Source organism: Osmia lignaria, chromosome 12 (assembly GCF_051020975.1).
Source record: "Osmia lignaria lignaria isolate PbOS001 chromosome 12, iyOsmLign1, whole genome shotgun sequence".
Lineage (NCBI taxonomy): Eukaryota > Metazoa > Arthropoda > Insecta > Hymenoptera > Megachilidae > Osmia > Osmia lignaria.
The window spans coordinates 10,798,791-10,821,180 of record NC_135043.1 but is presented as its reverse complement, the minus strand read 5'-3'; the positions used below and the strand labels follow the sequence as shown (position 1 = coordinate 10,821,180).

General features: G+C 37.6%; 5 protein-coding genes across 12 annotated transcripts in view; 2 read left to right on the top strand and 3 right to left on the bottom strand.

Annotated features, from left to right (window-relative positions):
• Positions 1–97: 97 nt before the first annotated feature.
• Positions 98–8,227, bottom strand: LOC117610066 (uncharacterized). 7 transcript variants are annotated; one of them, XR_004582789.2, is made up of 3 exons: positions 6,944–8,227; positions 5,111–5,338; positions 4,671–4,809 (listed from the first exon to the last, which is right to left on the bottom strand). XR_004582789.2 is itself a non-coding variant. In XM_034336997.2 (2 exons), the coding sequence occupies exons 1-2, from the start codon at positions 7,851–7,853 to the stop codon at positions 469–471; spliced, it is 1,059 nt and encodes a 352-aa protein (XP_034192888.2). In that variant the 5' UTR covers positions 7,854–8,227; the 3' UTR covers positions 98–468. The 7 variants fall into 7 exon arrangements, 3 of the variants coding, with proteins under 3 accessions (XP_034192888.2, XP_034192887.2, XP_076547507.1); XR_004582791.2 differs by lacking the exon at positions 4,671–4,809 and adding an exon at positions 5,585–6,553 and having other exon boundaries at positions 5,097–5,416; XR_013063206.1 differs by lacking the exon at positions 4,671–4,809 and adding an exon at positions 5,585–6,553 and having other exon boundaries at positions 5,097–5,338.
• Positions 1,592–4,124, top strand: LOC117610061 (U3 small nucleolar RNA-associated protein 25 homolog). The gene has a single exon (XM_034336983.2). It carries the CDS (start codon positions 1,733–1,735, stop codon positions 4,010–4,012), a length of 2,280 nt encoding a protein of 759 aa, XP_034192874.1. The 5' UTR covers positions 1,592–1,732; the 3' UTR covers positions 4,013–4,124.
• A 33-nt stretch (positions 8,228–8,260) lies between the features above and the next one.
• Positions 8,261–10,433, bottom strand: LOC117610064 (uncharacterized). The gene is made up of 7 exons (XM_034336990.2): positions 10,188–10,433; positions 9,979–10,114; positions 9,705–9,908; positions 9,516–9,584; positions 8,869–9,413; positions 8,553–8,802; positions 8,261–8,486 (listed from the first exon to the last, which is right to left on the bottom strand). Exons 1-7 carry the CDS (start codon positions 10,406–10,408, stop codon positions 8,298–8,300), a joined length of 1,614 nt encoding a protein of 537 aa, XP_034192881.2. The 5' UTR covers positions 10,409–10,433; the 3' UTR covers positions 8,261–8,297.
• Positions 10,434–10,761: 328 nt separating this feature from the next.
• The window catches only part of LOC117610069 (transmembrane protein 192), a 16,021-nt gene continuing 4,392 nt past the window's right edge, over positions 10,762–22,390 (top strand). Inside the window, exons 1-5 of one of the 2 annotated variants that reach the window (XM_034337005.2) lie at positions 10,762–10,849; positions 11,352–11,405; positions 11,616–11,750; positions 11,835–12,231; positions 12,303–18,265. In XM_034337005.2, the coding sequence (XP_034192896.1) occupies positions 11,367–11,405; positions 11,616–11,750; positions 11,835–12,231; positions 12,303–12,562 (831 nt within the window). In that variant the 5' untranslated portion in view covers positions 10,762–10,849; positions 11,352–11,366 and the 3' untranslated portion in view covers positions 12,563–18,265. Of the gene's footprint in view, positions 10,850–11,093; positions 11,406–11,615; positions 11,751–11,834; positions 12,232–12,302; positions 18,266–22,390 lie in introns of those variants that run through there. The other variant, XM_034337004.2, reaches the window with a different exon arrangement.
• LOC117610071 (uncharacterized) lies at positions 13,956–18,946 on the bottom strand. The gene is made up of 3 exons (XM_034337007.2): positions 18,627–18,946; positions 16,332–16,392; positions 13,956–15,138 (listed from the first exon to the last, which is right to left on the bottom strand). The coding sequence occupies exons 1-3, from the start codon at positions 18,634–18,636 to the stop codon at positions 14,850–14,852; spliced, it is 360 nt and encodes a 119-aa protein (XP_034192898.1). The 5' UTR covers positions 18,637–18,946; the 3' UTR covers positions 13,956–14,849.

Genomic DNA, 22,390 nt, shown 5'->3' with positions numbered 1-22,390 from the left:
GGCGTGCAAAGCGCGTGTGGTCGGAAATGTTCGTTGGGCAAAAAGGGACAGTAAAAGTCTCCAAAGTACGCCGCCCGGAGGAAACGGGATGTAAAAATGCATCCTTTTTTGCCGAAGTAAATTGTGGATTAGGTATGAAAAATACAAGAAACAGAAGACAAAGTTGAAGAGAAAACCGGAGTCATGACGTCTGACATCATTTTCATATTGTCTTCAGAAATGCGTAAGCTGAAAATTGATACCCTATTTTGTCGATATAGATACGAATTAAAATAACATATTTCTCATTTATTCTGCTTTTATAATGATAATTTATTAAAGACCATTAATATCTTATGTATTTTTCTATCTTCTTTCTTATATTTCGATGCTTTAAAGTGAAAAAAGTAATCTTGACTTTATTTCAATATGGCGTTGATAATTTACAACGAATCTTTTCGTTCTTTTAATGTTAAAGTTTCAAAGCAATTAGAAGTTTCTACCGATGCCTGTGATTGGTCCTTCCATTATGGCGTCCTCCCATTTCGACCAATCAGATTCATCGTTAAAGGGTGCGTTGCGGGGAGTGCGGTGGAGTGCAACAGTCCTCTTCGAAGCTTCGTCCGTTTGGCACGTGTCTGCAACAGGTAAGATTAAATTATCTTCAAATATTAAATTAAATTCCGATCGGGTGTTAACAGTACAAAAAACAGAAAGAAACATCGGAAAGAAGTCTGAATTCTTAATCTTTGACATTAATTTGGCGTTGTTTTCAAAAATACGCGAGTTGAAAATTTTTACTCCCGCCGCGAATGCACAATAAGTGTAGAACAGCAGAATCTAAATTATTTTCTCTTTTATATTGTTAAGTTCCTAAACATTATTAAATGTTTTTAGTACTGTTTTACACAATTTGCTGTTTTTAATTTAATAACATCCTTCTTGAGCATCGTAATATTATTCGTGTTTAGACCTATTCATGTACTTGCTTAGGTATCGGCCGATAGCCGATTACTTTATGATTTGCCGCGTAAATCTCTCATTCGTTTTTCGTATTCTTTATTATCCCGTTTCGAATACCTGCTTCGTGATAAGCAATTATTCGGTCCGTAATAAGCATGCCATTAGTTGAATGCAATAATTGAGGTGACGCTTGAATCATGGGCTGTTTTACCGATGCGCAATTCGGAGTTTGGCCTCGCTATCTATCGGCAAGTAATGGAAACTAGACAACAAAATTTATTGAGTAGTTTCCGCCATTTTTGTATAGATAGTGCTAGTATCGAATTTAAAAATATTTAATTTATGGCGGTCTTTTTAAAGTACAAGTCGAACTGATTTTGACTGATCGAATTTAAGATTATTTTTTCATTGGCAACTTAATTTTGCAATTACAAATTCAAGACCCCTCGGAAATAAAAGCATGTTCAGCCTTGTTGGATCTGTAGTCACTGCTGAAGCATAAGACTGTAGAGCCATGTAGAACTAACCTAAATTTACTAAATAAATACAAACCCAAAGAGTGTGCGTGAATTTAAAATCTACTTTATTGAGATTAATATGTATAATTTATATAATTATAAATATATATATGTAACATATGCGTTTTTAATAGTTTTTATTAAATTTATGGAATTGATTTCCATTAACTGACAAATATTTAATACAACACGTGGATTATATAGCTTCATCTTGCAAATAAATAAAATTCAGATTATGTGTTTATAATTAATGTGTAAAAGTTACTGTTAAAATGGCACGCGGTAAAAGACCGATACGAGGTGGGAAAAGAAAGTTTGATAGACATGATAATCGACCAAAATCAAAAAGAGGTAAATTTAACCTAAAAAGGAAACCGTACATTCAACAACGTGATACTCAAAACGAAGAAATTGAAAATCGCAGAAAAATACTGGAGGAGAAAAAATTACGACAACGAGAATTAGAAGGTGATAGTTCAGATAATGAGCAAGTAAATCCTATGCAAGATTTGTTATCCACATTTTCAAATACTAATAATCTTCAAGAAACTGCTATTGAATCTGACTCAGAAAGCGATGCTTTTGATAATGAAGCTGACATAGAAGCAAAAAGTGACATTAATAAGGATTCAGTATCACCTTCTGATAATTCAGATGCTGAAGAGAAATTATCAAGGGATGATGAAGAGATTAAGGCAAAGGAGTCTGATGAAGAAGATCCTGAAACTGCTCAAGAGGATGCTGGTTATTTAAAAGATCTATTTTCAATTCATTTTCATGATGATTTAAGTGATAAGCATTATGAAGCAGTTTCTAGTGTTCCTCAGATTATGGAAACACGCAATGTAGCATGGCCAATTCTAGGAAATCTTATATGTCAAATTCCAAAGCCTAAGGAAGTAGAACATGTCATATCCGATAAACCTAAAGTTTCTATTTTAGAAAATAAACAATTTGCAAGGTATGGCATTGTTCCTTCCTTAATTGAAACTGTAGATTGGAATACATTGTACATAAAATCTCAAATTCATGGTAATATTACAAGAGCAAATTATGCAAATATAAAGGATAATGTGAACACTGATCCATCTCCTCTGACTCCCTTGCAGAGGGAGTTATTTTCAGTGATAAATAATTATCAAGACTTGTATTATCCTGAGAAAACATTTTCCAATGCTGATCAAATAAGATTTATATATTGTTTACATGCAGTTAACCACATATTAAAAACCAGAGTAAAAATATTACATCATAATGCAAAAATAACTAAATCAAAGGGTAAGAGTATTGCAGAAATTTCAGAAGAATATAGAGATCAAGGGCTAGTAAGGCCAAAAGTTTTGATAATAGTTCCTTTTAGACATTCCTGTCTAAAAATTGTTGAACTCTTAATATCTATTTTAATTGGAGAAGATAAAGGTGGCTCTGTGATGAATAAAAAGAGATTCATGGAAGACTTTAGTGGCAATGAATTAGCAATGCCAAAAAAGAAGCCAAAACCGGAGGATTATGAATTAACATTTCAAGGAAACATAGATGATACCTTTAAAATTGGAATTTCTGTTACGAAAAGAACATTGAAATTGTATTCCGAATTTTATTCTTCCGACATAATAATTTCATCCCTATTGGGATTAAGGATGTTAATAGGCGCAGAAGGTGAAGCAGAAAGAGATTACGATTTTTTGGCGTCCATAGAATTATTAATTCTAGACCAGGCAGAAATATTTTTAATGCAAAACTGGGATCACATGATCCACGTGTTAAATCATTTGCATTTGCAACCAAAAGATTTTCATAAAACAGACTTCTCTAGAGTAAGAAGTTGGTGCGTAAACGGGTGGGCTAAATACTATAGACAAACATTAATATTTTCAAGTATTCACGTGCCTGAAATATATGGAATATTTAATAAGAAATGTTATAATTATGGTGGAAAAGTAAAGGTAATAAATCCTGTTGTTTCTGGATCCATTTGCCAAGTGATTGTACAAGTTCCACAAGTATTTCATAGGTTTGAAGCTTCAAGTCACTCTGAAGCCTTGGAACAGAGAATGGAATTTTTCGTTTCAAAAATACTTCCCCAATACAAAGATAAAATTATGAATCATACATTAATTTTTGTGCCATCTTACTTTGATTTTGTAAAGCTGAGAAATTATCTTAAGAAAGAAGATTATAGCTTTGTACAAATTTGCGAATATACCAAAGATGGAAAAATATCGAGAGCAAGAGATTTGTTCTTTCATAGCGAGGCACAATTTCTTCTCTATTCGGAACGATTTCATTTTTTCCGTAGAATTAGAGTGAAAGGTATAAGGCACATTATATTTTATGCACCACCGGTCATGCCTAAGTTTTATACCGAGATGTGTAACTTTATGCAAGAAGCTAATCAAAATCCGCGAGCAGGTTCCGAAAGTAACATGACTGTGACTATTTTGTATTGTAAATACGACATAATGCAGCTTTCTGCAATAGTAGGTACAGAAAGAGCAAATAAAATGCTTGGATCAGAAAGATCTGTTCACATGCTTATGACTGGGGAATAAAAATATGAAAAAAGAAACTTGTTAATCGTATAAGTATTCACTGTGCATTGTAACATGTGTAAAATGAATAACTATTGGAATCTGTAACACATATAATTGATAACTAGAAATATTTTTATACTTGTATATTTCTTCGATCTTTTTATTATACACTTAAAAATTTATTTGAAACAAATACAATTTTGATGATGATGCTTAAACACGATTTCGTTCACCTCAGCTTCGATCGTATAGTCATTCAGTATCAAAATTAAAATCTTATCACGCGTTTTCATTAAGTAATTTATCATTTAGTTGGACGATTATTCGATCTAACAAATTGTATACTCTCAATCTTTAGCATTCGCGCAAAGTTGAAGATCATACATTGGCCCAAGTTAAATCGTTCTCTATATACATATACAAAATAGTTAACAACAATCTTGAATACTCTATAAATGCAAATTCTCTGCAATTGTCCTATTGATGAATCGTTCTTTTCAACAACATCAACTATACTGATACGAATAATACTCTAGCAAATTATGTGTTACTTCCTTTCTTCGATTCAATTTTCTAATCAATTAATTAAGTAACTTTAGCCTGTTTTTCATTAGATATCTCTTTGCTTTCTGTACTCGAGTTAGTCGACAAATCTTCGACTGTCGGAAGCGGTAATATATTGAAAAATGTTCCGTTGTTCTCTGTTAAAATCGGCGACAGTTCTTTTTCTCGCTGAGTAGTTAGGATTTCCGGTGAATCGGTTTCTTCTTCTCCCACGGTCGTTGATTTTATCGTCATCTTTTCTATTTGCGTTTCTGAAAAAGAGAATAGAAAATCAATGTTAAAATAAACATTTTAGTATGATCGTTCTTCGCTGTTTTCAACGAATCATCGTAAAAAATGATTAGTAACGATGATTGGTAATTTTCTATGTTTACCATTCACGATGGAGGGAGCGATGGAAGGATTTGTCAGTTTTAAACTGGCACAATCCGGCTTCGCTCTCATCTTGACGGACACGTCTTTTGGATCCCATAGGAAAGTGTAGTACAAAGATAGCAAAATAGCTGCCATGCTAACGAATATTACGTAGGCCACCACCGTCAATACCCGTACCAATTTTTGCTGGTGTTTCGGCTCGTACAATTTGTCTTTCCTCTCGTCACCGGCGAAACGAATTTCGTTTCCTGCCGCCTTATGTTCCCGATTACCCAGCGTCCGACTAATGCTCGCCATCACGTTTTGGGCGCTCATTTTTCGCGGCAACTGCATCCTCGGTATATTCCTCTACAACGAGTCACACCTATCACTCGCTCCTCCGATGATTCCGATCCAGCTCTTCCTCTGAACAACGATATTACAACGCCAGCTTTCGTTAAGTAATCAAGAAACTCGTCGCGTTTTCATTATTTTCAACACCAACTGCGAATACGATCGATTTCAAGGAGAATATCGACGGAATCATTGTTCCCTTCCCTTACAATCTCGCCCGTGTTATTTATAACTTAAACGATTGTTTACATTTATGAACGATCTGTAAGCTCTGGGAGTTTATTACTGCAAGCGTAGCGTTGCAGCACGAACACGTACCTTACTGCCAAACACCACCTTCTCGAATAAGATATTTTTCTCCGTCAAACGGACAACGTTGAAATTTCTCTTACTTTTTCTTCGTTGAAATTCGATGCTCCCTGAATTTTCCTAGTTGAGCAATCGAAACTGATTTACCGACAGGCCGTTTCCACAGGGATAGATACCGAAAAACTAACGCGACGAAAATTATTCGCCAAGGATAGGATTATCCAGGGCTCGGAATCGCGCACAGGCTATCCGTTCGATTCGCTCTTTTCACTGTTCTACAACTATTTTAGTCTGTTGACGAATGGATCAACGCTTCTCACCGATACAGCTGCTAAAAAACACACCCATCTAGCTGGTGATACCGGCGAGCTTTTCACTGCGCAAGCCTGAGAACCTTGACTCGGTGCTTCGTTTCGCAAGCTTCAAGGGCTCAGCTTGATTCGACAGGATTCACCGTCAATTAAACGCGTCCTTAAACCGATCTACCTTTATAATTCAAACTTTCTGCCCCCCTCCCCCCAAGAAATCGAAGGATATTCGAAATCCATCCTTTCGGTCCTGTATTCGTTATTCGATTGCATTAAGGAAAATACGGGGACGAAAAGAAAGTAGAAAAACGAGTCTTGTTTCGGGGACCATTACATTTCCATAGAAATAGTGAAATTTAGTGAAGAGCTCCTGGTTGAGTGACAGAGATACGATTAAAAATGTTGCGCAAGTAGTTTACGTAAGTTGGAGCTTCTTCAGCTTAGGAAGCGATGCTCGTACGTGTCATTTTAAACAGGATATGTCATTGTTTCGTAAGGGATCGGTAACGATTTCGATTGGGAACGTTTGACAAAGTCCTCCGGAGCTTTTGCTTCGAGCTTGATGATCTACTCGTTTTACAGAGAAGCCGCGCCTTTATTTTAATACCATTAAGACGTCATTCTTCGATCATTTCTCAGGCAAACATGGTTCTATGAAAGTTCCGTGTATCTAAAAAAAGATTTAAATACGTATCTTCTTTTTCTTCTTGTCGCGAGATTTTTCAACCCCCTCCTCTGCGTTCCGATACCCGGAGTCGCAGCGCAATCGTTGAGAAAGTTATCAGGGAAATAATTAAATTGGATAAACATTAAGACAGGTCTATCGCGAAGCCACAACGGTCCTTCGCAGAAATTCAAGAATCTTTGCAATGATGCAACGTCGAAGAAGCCATAACGGATCGGCCTGACCCTGTTTCGTTTATTTCGCGGACAATACGGATAATCGTTCGCGCACCGATCCATCGACTATCTTCTTTCTAAGGTTTTAATCACGACTTTTCAATTACTTCAACTAATGTTCAACTATAGCTACCCCATAGAAATAAAAACATTTCATTACCTTTCAAGTCGGTCGCAACGTTCGCCAATTTTCCCGACGATCCTCTCGATCGTCGACGATATTTCTCTTTCATCGATAAAACCGTATCGAATCCTTCATTCGAGTTTGCAAATTCCTTAACTTTCGACAAACTTTCAGAAGAATTTTCCTTGCCGAAACTTTTCGAACCGACAATTGTGTCTTCCGTCGTGTACAACACTGTTTTGAACACGGACCTGTTTCTGGTACTCGTAAAACGTTCGTTATCCACTTCATCTCCGGGAATAGCGGAAGAATTCAGTGTCAGGAATGTGGCATTATTTTTGAACGTACGATCGATCATTTTTGATAAGTCTGTTTCATTCTTAACGTCCTTCGATCTTCTCCCAAATTCCGTCTTCGTCGAATTCAACCGTCTTTCTTTCCCTGCTAAAACATCGTGAAACTTTGAATCGTTGTTGTTGATCCTGTTTCGCATAAATTCTACCAAAGAGTTTCTCAATAGCGCCAATGATTCGTTCAACGTTCTCCGATGTTTCTTTCCGCTGTAATGATCATCGACGATGCGACCGCCGAACGATTTCCGGGTGCTGTTCGATCCTTTCTGTTCGGTTCCCATCACTGAAAGAAAATCGTTCATCGAGACGTCGTTTGGCAAATTCGGTTCATCGGCGAGTAGAAACTGTATTTCGGGTTCAGACGATAGATGAACTGGTCGCCGTATGAGTTTTGGATTCGGCGGTTCCCATAGGAACAAGTAATAAGCGCTCAAAACTATGGCGACGAAACTTACGGAGAACATGTAAGCCATCACGGTAACTAAACGTATGATTTTCTTCGTCCCTCGATTTTCGTAAAGGTCCGCGTTCGAGTCTTTCTTCGAAGCATCGCCTCCCTGAGGAGAGTCCTGGTTGCCCCCTTCCTTGCTCATCCTGATTTTCAAATCTTTATCTAATAATTATTCGAATCGTCCTAATTTCAATTATTTCGAAATCCTTTCGATCGTTCTCGTCTCTGCTGTCATCTTTCTTCGTATCGTAGTCATCGCCTTTACGAACGATATCTCACCGAAAATTCTCACCCGTCGTGACCATGGACGGAGATTTTAGAGCAGTTTCTTTTTCTATCAATCCGGTTATTTTAATAGAAAAAAATGAATTAGAAGGAAGCGATCGCGAGGAAGTGTTCCGACAGCGAAAGCACCGAAGACTGTACTTCTCAACAAACGCTCGTAGAAAAGCTCGTTCCTTCGCCACGTGTTAGATTCGCGCGCAAGCGTTCTCGTCGAGCTACGCATCGCGTGTGAATACTTTCCCCCCCCCGATCTATTAGCCATCAATTATGCTATCTCGAAATAATATTCCGTCTGTCATTTTCAAATCTTCACAGGATTTTCCTCGTCTACTTCCGGTTGCTCGTGCAAGGTACTTTGGCTACATTCAGGGGACGATTTGTTCGCGTTAGCACAGGTGCACATCTCGAGGGAAGTGTTAACAGCGATCGTATTCTTTTCGAATTCTTTCCTCGTGTCGCAGCTCTCCTCTTCTACTTCCTTCCCGATATTCTGAAATTGTTTCGTCAAATTTCTTGATCCCGTCAGGCAGAATAGCGATTTAAATAATTAGCATACTTCCGAATTTGACGGTGAATTCCTGGAAGTCGATTCGACCGGAAACTGCGTGTTCTCCTCGGTCCTGGTACTCGACACGTAAGGTAAATTCGGGACGGACTGTTGATTATTCAGAATCGTGAATACCTGAGTTAATAAATCGTTCGAACCTTCCGTACACGGGATAGGAATCGAGGTTTGAGCATTTTGCCGAGCGATTAGCGAATTTAGGGCTGGCATCAATGCTGGAGCGTAAAGCAACACCGCCAGTCTGTAACAGAGAATACAAGGCAGGATATATTTGGATATATTTGTAACGTCTTAAATCTTCGTCTACCTTAGTAATTGAATCGTGAATCCGTTAGTGTCTAACATGGGATTCCACGTGGACGGTTGCACCATAGGAGTATAAGCAGTGTGAACGTTACTTCGCGGAGTTGGTACATTCTTATGCGTTTCTTTCCTCTGTTTTTGCACCAACCGAGTAAAATTTCTCGCGGGATCGTTCACGGCACGCGTCCTTTCGTAGCTCAATTTCTTCCATGGATTGTTCCAATGATTACGATTACTTTGATACGTTTGACCTACGTGAGAATTTTCTTTACGGTGCAAATTTGGATTTTCGAAAATCTTCATTCTTTTCAACGTATTTCTCTCTTCGTAACGGATATTCGATGATCGATTCGAGGTAGATTGATACATTTCAGATTTTCGTTCAGGAACATCGTTACTAAACTTCGGCCCCATTATAGGTCGAAATTCAGCCGTGTTTACGGTGCAACCGGCCTGCGTATGATCTTCGTGTTTAACGTCGAAGCCGGTATGGGACGACGTTTCCGGTTCATGTTTCTTGTCGAGCCTTTGGCATACTTCCACCGATGCCTTCACGGCGTCGATGGGTGTGATAAAAACAAGGCATATCGAATTTTATTAGTTACACATTCGATCGGATTTCGAATAATTTTAACTTAACGAGGAACTTACTTTATCGCAAATAAGATTCAAGCGATTAACAGAATCTTCTTTTATTGGGTAAACGTCATTCTGCGGATTCTAGGAGAACGTATCAAACAAACAAGATTAAAAGTTTGACCATCGTTTAGTTGCGAGCTCTAAATCAATATGCTCCAACATCCCTTCAGCGTCGAAACTCGTTAAACCACGTTCAATTACCTGGGAGAAGCTTTTGTTTTTTGTCCAATCTATATCGCCGAAAGTTTTACCGTTGCTATCTTTATTTTTCTTCGTAGAATGATTTTTTCTTCTAAACGAAACGTTCGTCTTTTCTTCATTCTTTTTACACTGATTTCCCAAAGGAGATCCGGATAAATACTTGTTCACGAGAGAAAATTTTTCCCAATCTATGTCTGTTTGGGACTATATTGAAAATCGTACGTACATGTGTTATTTACAGTAAAGAGTAAATAACGAGTTTTTATTAAAGTACCATTTGATGTATGACTTTTGTATTTCGCGGTATTGTAGGTATTAACATCTTGGTCCTGGTCAATTCCTTTTCCATGGCTATGTATCTTTCTTCCATTTGTCTTATATATTCCAATAAATGACGGTTACTTGAATTTCTGTAGTTATTATAGTATCATTTAATAATTTAGAAAAAGAATCTGTTTAGTTTATTTATTTTCTCGTACTAACGTTCGAAGACACATTTCATTTGGTTGAACGCGATCTGCATCCTCGAGGAGGATGAAATTTAAGTCAAGAGTCAGTCCATCGTTTCTTAAAGAAGGAATTGCTAATTCTGTGAACGGTGTTTCGTGCCTTTGGTTCTCTAAAAATTGCCGAAGGAGTTCGTTGCGTCTTCTTTGCTGTTGTTGATTCGCCATCGAGTCCAAAAAGATTTGTCGTCCGAACATACTTGGTAATTTTGTGCGAGTAAAATCACGGAGAATTTTGAGAGGTTTCAGTTACGATTAAAAAATATTGTATACAAGTTTTAATTTAGGTTGTGTTATTCATCGTTTGTTTTTTCGGACCTTCAGAATCGAAAAAAGCGCGAAGCAGTTCTATTTTCGATATGCGAATATCGATTATAGATCGATTCCTCCTTGATCATCGATACAATTCGAAATCAATATCTGATTTTTTATTCGTAGAATAGAAATCATTTTCAAGCGGTGTCGATAAATTTGAGTGTTCAAACAAGAATGTACAGGAGATTTATAAAGGTAAAGTTGTTTGTAAAGATTTATTCTGCGCTTTTAAAATAAAGTTGGACGCTTCCTGTGTATATTTGTTCAGCATCGACTGATTAATGTCAGCGCGCGTACAGAAATTTGATATTCTTGGATCATTAGGTAGTGTTCTATCGCTTTTCCTTTTTCCAAAATTTCCTTTTTTTTAATGGTATATACATATATTTATTTTTCTTCTATTTTTATATTATAAATTATAGGTTATTCGTTAAACAAATCCAAATTTTTTTCGCACGATTCAAAAATAAATGTGTAATCCAATAATGATGCAATTGTTTTATGGAATCTATCGAAAATCATAATTGATTAATTTGTTTAAAATTTAGTCATTGAAATTTTGTGGTTAATTTTTGTCGTCTTCTGGTAGACATTTTGATCTTACATCGCATGTTATGGTTATGAGTATTTAATTCTACGGAAATTGAATAGTATCTTCAGAATCTTTGCAATTGTTGATACATGCTATGTATCATTTAATGGATTGAGGAATCTCGTTATGTTCTTCTGGAAACATTATTGTATTTGTTATTAATAAACACAAATAAGCATGCTGATTTAACTTTGGTTATGAATGAAAGTATAACTTTCTCATTCTGTCTCTTAGTCTTTTCATTCTGAAATGGTCAGTCTTGCCAGATATTTAAATACGTCGGGTAGTGTAAGTATAATATATACAAACATTGTCATTCAATTCATTATTAGTCTTGTGGAATTATTGTTAGATGAATGTAATATAAACATAACCTCATTTCTTTTTTGGTTTTTAATATACATCTTTTGAACTCGAATCTTGTTAACATTGTAATTATGCTTAACATAATGAACATTGTTTAAACAAAGCAATAGATTCTGATTATATAATTAATAGGCAGCTGGAATGTTTGATGCATCTTTAAATATGGATGTCGATGAATTTTTTCAACCTGTATTATCTTCTCTGGAAGAACATCATTTTAAAAAACTAGATACAGTACCAATTGCATCTGTTCCTGTTGTTGTTGGTGTAAGTTAGTTTTTTTTTGAAAACTTCTGCGAATCAATCATAAATTGTTGATTTAAATATGATGGGATTTATTTCACATTTTAGATGTCTTTAGAGATTATAGGAATCATATTTATGTCGGTATGGCCTGAGGAAAAAAGCAAATGCGACACTTACTTTATATATCTGTATCTTCATTGCGCTTATTGGTTGCTAGTTATGTTGTGCGATCATTTGCTAAGGGCAAAGCATCATTACTTACGTATTTATGGATATCTTGAATTTTATCAATCAACCTACCAACAAATAAGGGTACCTCTTTTCATAGTATCGTTATGGACAACTTGTTATTTGTTACTAGCAGTGATTCTTCATCACACCCATAAAAGTAATTACGAAGAATTCTGTCGTGCATCAGAGTGGTTTACTCCTCTGAATTATATAGCAGTTTTAACTACATTGGAGCTTGCATTAATTGTACCTGTCTATATAAATTATATCAGTAAGTACATAAAATGATATCAAAGCATAATCTGCAAGGTTTCATACATATAAATGTCTGCAATTTTGTAGGAAAAGTTCAGAGATTCAATTGGAGGCATCCACCACCCGATGTTACTCGGGAGGAATGGTTGTCTTCTTTTACCCAAGAAACGTATTCAGGTAATAGTGAAGTTAGTTTGCATCCAGAGAGATCGAATTTGGAGGAACTGCTCGAAAAACAAGCAGATTTGATTAGATATTTGAGAGATCACAATGTTAAATTAAGTCAGAGAATGATGTTAGTGGCAGCTCGGGAGAGATTGACCGAGTCGTGTCAGGGCCAACCTTAAGTTGGCTACGTGCAGTAAGACGAGATAACATTGAATGCTAATTATTTTATTATATTCGACTATACTGGTTGTTTTAATATTTCACATAGATTGTATTTACTAATAAGAAGAGAACATTTTTTTCACATCTAAGCTTTAGAGTGTAGCACTAAAAAACATCTATCTTCATCTTATTCAGTCGTTTGCAGTACATATTCTGTTATGATATTTATATCGTTTCTAATTCCATGCAGGACCGGTACCAATATTACACTAGTAATATGTATTTAAAACTTTCCTGTTATGAGTTTTGCATAGGAATTTGATAAAAAGATAAAAAGAGATTTAAAAATAGTGTAAGTTACTATATTGTATAATTTTATTATTATTCAGTATCGAAACGTTGCTTTTTCTTTTTAAATAAACTGCTTTCTAATTGATACGGTTTTGAATAAAAGAAAAAAAAAAAGAAAAAAAAATGAAAAGACATTGTATTATACAAAAATGAAAAATTCATTTCTGTGATGCCAATTCAATAAAGTATATATTTTTTTCAATATACAGTATTTATAAGTTTAATTAGAACTAAATACAATTTACAATACTTATCTTCTAATTTTACATAACATACTTGTTTGTATCGTATGATGTAGTTATAATTAGCACATCAGTGACCTTCCTCAAAACATAACAACATTTATTTATTTTTTAATATTGTGCTACAAACATCTTTAATATAGTTCTTTCAAATAAGTCTAAAGTCTTCGTTATCGTTACATAATTTTCCATTGTCGAAATTGAAAAAATATACTTTAAAATATATCATTGACAAGATAATCATCAGGATCGTGTTTTTCTATCTTATTCATTGTCGACAACACAGTATTGAAGAACATTTCGATAGCAATCAGATGGAACAACTTTCGTTCTTTTAACGTTTGTAAATATTACCGTTGTAACACAAGTTTATTCATATATTTTTATACATATATGTATAATATATGTGTATCTCTATAAATGCCTAACAGTGTCTATCCTTTTAAGTGGATGCAAACCTGACGCAATATTCACACGGAGATACAAGCAAATGTTGTACTCTTTAATTCATTGGTCCATATTCAAAGTGAACCATTTTTTTTTTTTCTCTCTCTATAGTTTATAAAATATAACAAAGTAAAGAGTGTTCTACTCTGTTGATTTATATTATTGCATATCCTAACGTTATAGAAAGCATCTCGTGGACGAGCAACACCTTAGTTGGATGATGCATCTTGTTAGAAAGGAAATCTATTTACAGAAAGTTTGCGTGTAATACGGCCAGGCTTGAAATCCTATGCTATCGTACGCACGTTTACGGTAATATAAAACTAGCTTACAATATTGTATGGAACACTCAAATATACAATGCTATAAAACGTTAGAAGCTTGTACTTCGTTAAAATTCACTACAATTACATAGTTACAATGACGACGTTTCGTTTGGAAATGACGATGATGTATTCTATCCGCTTATTAAGTGTTAGCGTGTCGAAGACGGTGCTCGGACCCAAAAGCTTTACACTATTCTGGTTTAGCACAAAGTTTCTCAAAAGTTTGTACTACGCTTAGGCCAGCCACTTTTATCTTTGCTGTATATTTACATCGGGTACATTTGTTATTCTCTTGATTTATTAAGCATTCACGAATGTACACCGACTGTTTTTCGTTATTGTCGTAACTAGAAGTGTTTCAGACTTTACGATAAACCTAGAAACCGAATTGCCCTCCCGAAAATCGACTAATCTCTGAATGTTACGCGAGATCTTTCTTCTTCTTTTTTTCTCCTAAATTAATGAGCTATTTAGTCGAGACTCGTGTAATAGTTTTTATTTTTACCCGCGTACTCGTTTCCCGCGAACACCAGATTCTAAAAACGATGAGAAGCAGGAACGCAGCTTCGCTTCGAGATCTAGAGGAAGCGTAAAAATATTCGTTTTCCGTTTACCTAACCACCCTTTTATTCTTCAAATTTAACGAAAACTCTCTAAATTGCTTCGTTCCACCTCAAATTTCTACGTTTTCTCGGAGGAACGATAGCGAAACTTACAGTTTACAGAAATCAAGAAGTTCGCGACAGAAATACAGACGATTTTGAAGAAGAAAATGAAAAAAAAGAAAAAATGAAAAGAAAAAGGAAAAATAATAAACTTCACATCTTTCTCGAACATTGTTCATCGTCTGAAAAACATTTTTCATAAATTCTTCCATCGCGCTTAAAGAATCGGTGGTCCCAATTCCACGATCATTCTCTGCCTGATTAAGGACGGAATCATGCGTGTGTGGCACCGACCACGTTTCCGCTCGCCGACAGCTGTTCCTCGGCTTCCATCATTTTCAACTTCCTCACGACTTGAGCGTGTTCCTCGAGTAACCTGGCAAATTCGCCTCTCCTCGTTTCCGCTTCCACTTGCATCTGTTTGATTTTCTCTCTCGGCCCGCCCGGGCTATCCAGCGGCGTTTGGGACGAGGAATTTTGGGAACTGCTCACGTTCGATAAACCGTCCAGATCGGAATTTTCGCTGGACATCGAGTGCGAGTCGACGTCGTCCACGATTAAACTGTAAATTGAAAGAAAAAAAAAAAATGGAACTGAATATTTTTATTTTGATTTCGCCCTCGTAAGGTGTCGGGGAGAAAAGCGTAGGTGTAGAATTCAGGATTCGAGTGATTTTCGTAGCCAGTCTGAACTATCGACGTTCTGCCCTGCAGCATTGTAATGGCAACAATTGTCGCTTGCGTCAATGTTACGTCATTGGTAGTGAAGCACGTAGTCTAGCCTATGGATAACGAATTGATTTTACGTAAAATATTACGAATATAAAACGAGAGTTTATTTATTTATTTATTTATTCGTTTAATATTTGACAATTGTTCGCGTACGAATGTTTAAACGATAAACATTGGCCCGCATAGAAAAGCAAAAGAAGGGTCAAGTTTTTGGTCAACTTTATCGAACGAGACGAGTTGCGGGAATTTGAGAAAAAGAAGTTTTGAGTAGACGAGAAGGCGGATGCAGAGGAGTGTTCTCGTTTGCGTCACGAGATCTATAACCATCATCGTTTTGAACACCACCGGCTATAGCGGCCTCGACAGAGATATGAAAATATTTGTACTTTGTGAATTATAATCTGCGAACGGTGTAAACTAGAAGCCGGAAAAGAGACGTATCGGATGATTTCTGGAATGCTATTGCATGTCTGTGCGTTCGACCTTACCGGTAAACATATTGCCGAGACCTTCGTAGATAGAACGGATGCATTATTTGTGCACCAAACCGGATTGATAGCGCATCAAGATGATCATATAATCCAACGATATCGGCTACTACCCACGCTAACTTTTCCGACGAAACGATTACGGAAAGGTCGTATTGGAAATTCACTCCCACGAAAATTCTGGAAATAACGGACTTCGAAACGTATTACTTGAGAGAGAAACTTCTCCAACGAATATGCTCGAATTTATTTCTTTTAGAGCGGCGCGATCGAAAAATATTTAGCACCCTAGCTTTTTCCATTACGTTATCGCAGGAGATTAATTAAAACCGTACAACTTTCGAGTCACCCGGTGTCTCGCTTATCGTTTTAAATTGATTAAAATCAATTCGAAATCGATTTCAATATCGCAACAAAAGGAAGCGGTATCGTAGTTTTTGCAAATTACTTAATATTCTAACAACATAGCTTTAACCCTTTCGCTATTTTCAGCGCCTAAGATGTGCAATCAGCGTTACGATTCTCTTATCAATTACCTGAATGCGCCATAAATTTCCCTTCCCGATGCCATCGTCACTGCGATATCAGGCAACGACCCTGGAAGAAAAAAAAAAAAAAGAATGTAAATTAATTCCAACGAAAATGTCTTTCGTACGTTCGGTTTCCACGAATCGAACGCGTGGCCGCGTAAAGAGATTTATCATACGTTAGTTTCACGGATAAACACAATACCCAATGACGTTGAAGAATTTTTAAGAAATCATACGGCTTCTTTTCTCGACGGACATCCGTCGATACTCTGTTATTGAATATCGTTTAATTTCAACGTTGCTTTACCGAGCGTAAAAGCATCGTTCGCGAGGCAATAAGATGCCTTGTTTGTGGCAGATAGTCAAGAGTTAGCGGATGATTTACGAGCTTTTCGGCAATTCCGTCCGAGATTATTACACCGACCGGTTGTCAAAAGCAGACGCAATCTGTATTGCTGCTCTATAGAACGGCCACGCGTCCCTGCCGAGGACACGATGCGTGAAAGAAGCCTCATTTATTTCCATACAACGAGCTTTTGTAACAAGGGAGTTATCCTTCTCCGCGATTAATATCTTGTACGATGTTTCATTTGCCTGGCCGTTATACCGTTTCGTTTCTACGTTCCCCTTGTAATATTACGAAGGTAGTTACAGACCGTTCCCAAATACAAATTACGAAGAAATTTCGTTTTAAAGTTATGAGAAATTTAACGGTATGCCGAAACGGTACGAGAATAGATCGACGATGTTTATCTAATCTGTTGTGTTTGCTATTTCAACCGATGATCAACATAACTTGTATTTATATCGAATACTTGATTCGATGTTTAAACGATGTCAATGTCACGGTATCGATAACGATCGTTATTTTGTAACGAAGAATTTTCCAAATTATGTAACTTTCTTATCTTACTTTCAGTCGTAAAACACACCTCGACGAAGATTTGATCGTTTAATTCGCGAATAACCTGAAAATACTTTAATTAAAACTCATCGATAGCTTTGTCATTGACTCGCGTGCACTTTCCACTGATTTTTCTCTTATGAATTGCATCGCGTCGAGTTCGTTTAATGAGGATCGATTGGCGAGCGGCCATTGTAACGGGTCATTGATCATGAAGGAAAGGATGCCCGTGAAAAACGTTTTCAATAAAAGTAACCTTCGTCGTAACAATTCGACAGGAATTTAAACAACGTATAGGAAGTTTCGACCCTCGTTCTATGAAATTTCCTGTCTACGTGTCGGTGCACGTGGGTGGACCCTTTTACATTAGAAAGAAAAGCGAGACGAAAGTATTTTCAACTTCGTGCGTATCAGGGAACGGGTTGAAAAGTTTCGTTAGATTCAAACGACGAAGATTCCACAGGGGAGATGCAATTATTTTTGGTATCATGATTCGCAATAGATCGAAATTATCGAGACGTGTACCGGTGATCTGCCAGAATGATCGATTGATATATAGGTAAACGTGTCTTGATCCGTCTAAAATAGAACCATGTACGCAAATCCGACTCGATCGGAACCTTGGCCCCATGGAGCAAAACTCTTACGTCTGTTTAGTTAATAAAATGGTTAATTAAGAGAGCATCGCGTGGACTAGAGTATCCGTTAGCTCGAGCATCGAGAATCTTAACAAGCGATCACCTTGGAATCGAATTTGACCGACGATGCTGTTACACACTGTGTTAATCGCGATAAGAATGATCGTTTTTCAATACGCTTTTCGGAGAATATCTAAATTGTATAAAATAATAGAGAAAGAGAAGGTTCTTAATTCTTTATTCTGTTCCAGGGAGGGAATCATCGACCTTCGTCGGCGCGGATCGAGGAGCCTAGCCGGAGCGACGAGTGGTTCGCGACCTTAGACAATGCGACCTGAACACGAAACATCCGCGAACCGTGACCACTTCTGCCAGCGAAACCGAGGGCAACAAAGAAGGTAAGAATCTCGTTGACAGAGATGAAACTATATTATTACACCGGATAAGCGAGCGCCGGCCGTACTATTTAAGAACCAGTTGCAACCTTTCTACCCTGACATTCCTCTCTCGATTTCAAGCTGAAGCGTTTTCATAACGGTTACCCCTTTACCCTCGCTCTCAGCCCGTCTAATTGCACCCGTTAAACGCGTCGGAAGTCGAAGAGTTCGTCTTCGTTGAATTCCTAAGTGGATACGGACAGATTTTGGTCAGCCGCGTAACACCCTTACGACTTTTTCGTTTAAACGAAAAGTAAATATAAATTAATTTCGAAAGAACTTACGCGACGGGTAAGAAGGTATTAACGCGTTAACTGCTTACCTCTGACCATCTGTGCTCGGGAGAGTTTCTGCCGTATCAGCAAATCGATTCTTTTTCGATCGAATGCACCTCTCGAAACGACGACTCGATTATCCTTGCGTCTGTTGATCGGAAACGATGCAACGAGGGGGGGGAGGAAAAAAAGGGCAGCCACGAAAATGCTTGCTCGACTTTGCGAAAGCGAGAGGAGAGGCGAAAAGAGAGGTAGGGAGAAGTTAAACAGACTGAGAGGATAGAACGACGGCGACGACGACGTTCACCGCTCGACGGAATCGCGCAGACTGATCAGCTCGGCCTCTATTGCCGCGCTACAACCTCAACTGCAGGTTACCGCTCCTCCACCGGAGAAGGGGGATGCAACCGACAAATTTTATTTCGTACCACCGCCCCCTCCATCTTCTTCTACCATTGCCTCCTACTAGCGATGGGATTGATACGATAGACATCGATGATACTCGAACAATTCGATACGTAAATACTCCGCCTCGAAAATTTCATTGAAAACTGTCTATATCGATAGGAATGGAACAGTTCGAAAGTTAGGAATTTTGGAAACATTTGAACATTTTATTTGATTTTTATTGGTATTCGAATTTTCATATAAACTAGGATTGGTTGGGTTAAGTTAAGTTAGATTATAGTTGGTTAAATTCAAAAATTCGTAACTTTTGAACCGTTCGTGTCCTGTCCGAAATTTCAACTCGATTTTCCATCGCAAGTAACAATACTCGGAAATCTTCCTCAATAAACTAGTCGCTTCTTTTTTTGACGTACAGAGCTGAGACTTGCCAACGAGTAACTTGTTGAAGAATATAGTAACATAGATAGGGTACCTTCTGCCAACACTTGAAATTCTTTATTAACAAATTCGAAAGCTAAGGTAGCGTTGCTTCTCTAAACTTTAACCGAAAGGTTCGATCAACTCCTCTACTTCTTTGCTAAGATTTGAAAACGTTCAACGCGTTTCTTGAACTCGTTCAGGGATCGCAATTATTCGTGATAACTCGTGTTTGCTAGGAATGCGAATGAACGTGTTCAAATATAACTTCTTTCCATCCTTTTCGTCAATTGTTCGATTACGTTAGCCTCGGGTCACCCGTAATCGCCACGTGTTTAATCGAGAGATTATTTTTACTAGGAAAGAACCGCGTTGTTACACGGCTCACGTGTTCGATTGCCAGATGATCGATAAATTTCTCTTTCGATTCGGTGGAAATTTCTCGTCTGGCGGGGGTTTTCGACGATGGGTACCGATGCAGAGGAAACTATGTCGAATTTCAGGGTCATCGACGAAACGAAAACCATACAGCACCTCGGGGAGTCTGATGGTAAATTATTTCGGTTGGTCGCTAATTTTGTCACGGTATGCCGTGACTCGCGCACGCAGAAAAGGAACGAGATGGGATATAACGAAGCAACTTCACCGTTCGCTGCGTCTTTCCACGGTTATCTTCATCGTTCCCTTTCTTTCTTCATCCTCCTCCTTTTTCTGCCTCTTTGTCCCTGCCTGCTTCGGCAGCATTTGCTCTCGTCGATTGGCTCCCTATTTTCGCTCGTTAAAGTCAATGTTCAGTGTAGCACAGCAACCAGTCAGGGTCAACATCTCCCTCGAGGCTGGGAAAAGCGTGCTATGTCAACGAGACGTAAACAACCCCTGAAAAAGGATGGAAACTATTTCTATTAGATCATTCTGGTAACTAGACCAAGAATATTTATGAATTTATTCCTAAGTCGAAATTTGCTAGCAGTGACGTTCAGATCTTGAGAAGTTAAGAAACGCGATGTGCGTCAGTAATAATGATCGTCAGATAAATGCTGTATTGTAGTCCAATCAGATGACGAATCGAGAAGAAGCCGTAAAGTCCTGTCTTCTTAGAAGATGAAAATTGTTTCCCTGATAACAATTTGCGTCAATACAGATATTGTATCTTATCGGGCACTTCTATTTTCGCGTAGATCGTAATCTCTGATTAACGTAAAAAAAGAGGAGAGAAAAGTTATCATTGACGCTTGATGATCGATGATCATCAGACTCCTAAATGAATCTCTTCTCGGTAAGGACGATTTTTCTTTGGTAGAATTCATGAAAAATGATCGTTTCGTTTATTGAATTTGGCTAACACTCGATGGGGCGTATCAACGAAAAGGTACCGAGATGCAGGACCTTGGAAACCGAACCTGACTCAACGCAGACGTTTGATATCGAGGTTAAACGTTCCTCTTCACTCGTGGCAGAAGAGAGAGAGAGAGAAAAAAAAGAACATTCCGTTTCTGTTAACATAAAAAAATCGCGAGGGCGCGAAGAGATTCCATGCATACCGAAACGAGTTAATAAATTCGAATTTCCTGGTATCCTGGCTTCGCGTTCATCGATTTTATAAGACTTCTCCCCTTTCGCAACCCCTCGAATTGACGCGATCGAAGTATCATTTTGTAACACTTTTTACGAATTATCGAATCGCGTTCGGAGCTTTTTTGTGTTTCTTGAACTTTGAAATATTTGTAGCAGCGTTGAGAGAATTGGTAGATATCCAACAGTCTACCGTGCGTCAACTTGATACAAGAGCGTTGCAGCACAATATAAATGGAAATTTTTCTACCGTGAATCGCGATAATATTTATTCGTTTACTTGGTGTAGAGAGCGAATGCAGAGCAAATATTTGTTACGTTCGTCAACGTGGCCGAGGGAGACCGAAACCGTACGTACGTTTCGAAACTTAAACAACCGTTTAAGCGTCTAAGGTAAATATTTTCTAGCAAAGAATAAGAACGTATGAAAATCTTTTCCGGCAGATTGGAACGTCCGGCCTATGCCACGACGTACGGTTGAAAGTCTATAAGCCGCCGAAGAGTATTTTTGTCCGTGGATATTATCGATTGCATATACCCCTGATTCCTTCTCTCTTCTGCCCATTTTCCCTTTCTTCCTTTCTTTCTTTCTTTCTTTCTTTCTTTCTTTCTTTCTTTCCCTTCTTTCTCTTCCTTCCACGCGCACACACATGCTCGAAACACATATATTCTACCCTTTATTTTCTTTTTCTTTTTCTTTTTCTTTTTCTTTTTCTTTTTCTTTTTCTTTTTCTTTTTCTTTTTCTTTTTCTTTTTCTTTTTCTTTTTCTTTTTCTTTTTCTTTTTCTTTTTCTTTTTCTTTTTCTTTTTCCTCCTATATACGGGGCTGTTACGATCTAAAATTGATAGGCGAAGTAGTACGAGTCGAGTTTAGCGCTTACAAATGCGCAGCTACACGCTCGAAACAAATCTATTTCAGCTTTCGCAGAACGGAACAGTCTCGTGAAAATTCTGTCCATTTTTAGTAACGATGGTAAACGTTTGACTGACACCGTAGAATTACAGGGCCACTGTTAATCGTGGGTAACGTTTTCTTTATCTATTTCGAAGCACTATTCGATCCTGGTGGTTGCGAAAGAGGAGGTTACTTCCATTTTGAACGGCATCGTTTCGCGACTGGTTTCGAGCGAGAAGTTATCGATCCCACGGACAGAATTGCCGCTCGAGGAGCAAGGTATTTTCGAGCAAGGAGATCTAAGTCAATTTCGCTACGATTTTCGCGAGCGAAAATCGTGTTAGAAGCGAAGGGTCCGAAGCGATGGAACACGATGGTCGGTTGAAACGTTGTGAGTGACGTGTCTCAATTGTGATTCACTGCAATGCGTCACAGTGAATAGAGAATCTTATTCTTGGCTCATTGTAGCTCATTGTTCCCAGTCACCTACTTTCATTTGCCCAATTGTATCGTTTGCTT

What these genes read in the sequence shown, in the direction of transcription:
- LOC117610061 (XM_034336983.2), top strand. Translation starts at nt 1,733, where the DNA reads ATGGCACGCGGTAAAAGACCGATACGAGGTGGGAAAAGAAAGTTTGAT.
- LOC117610066 (XM_034336996.2), bottom strand. Translation starts at nt 7,853, where the DNA reads ATGAGCAAGGAAGGGGGCAACCAGGACTCTCCTCAGGGAGGCGATGCT. An exon ending in CGTTGCGACCGACTTGAAAG is followed by an intron (nt 4,810 to 6,943) that starts GTAATGAAATGT and finishes TCTCTTTTTCAG; the next exon opens with AAACGCAAATAGAAAAGATG.
- LOC117610064 (XM_034336990.2), bottom strand. Translation starts at nt 10,408, where the DNA reads ATGTTCGGACGACAAATCTTTTTGGACTCGATGGCGAATCAACAACAG. An exon ending in TGAATCTTATTTGCGATAAA is followed by an intron (nt 9,414 to 9,515) that starts GTAAGTTCCTCG and finishes GACGCCGTGAAG; the next exon opens with GCATCGGTGGAAGTATGCCA. An exon ending in TTCACGATTCAATTACTAAG is followed by an intron (nt 8,803 to 8,868) that starts GTAGACGAAGAT and finishes TCTCTGTTACAG; the next exon opens with ACTGGCGGTGTTGCTTTACG.
- LOC117610071 (XM_034337007.2), bottom strand. An exon ending in GAAATTTATGGCGCATTCAG is followed by an intron (nt 15,139 to 16,331) that starts GTAATTGATAAG and finishes TTCAATTTACAG; the next exon opens with TTTAATCGTGGACGACGTCG.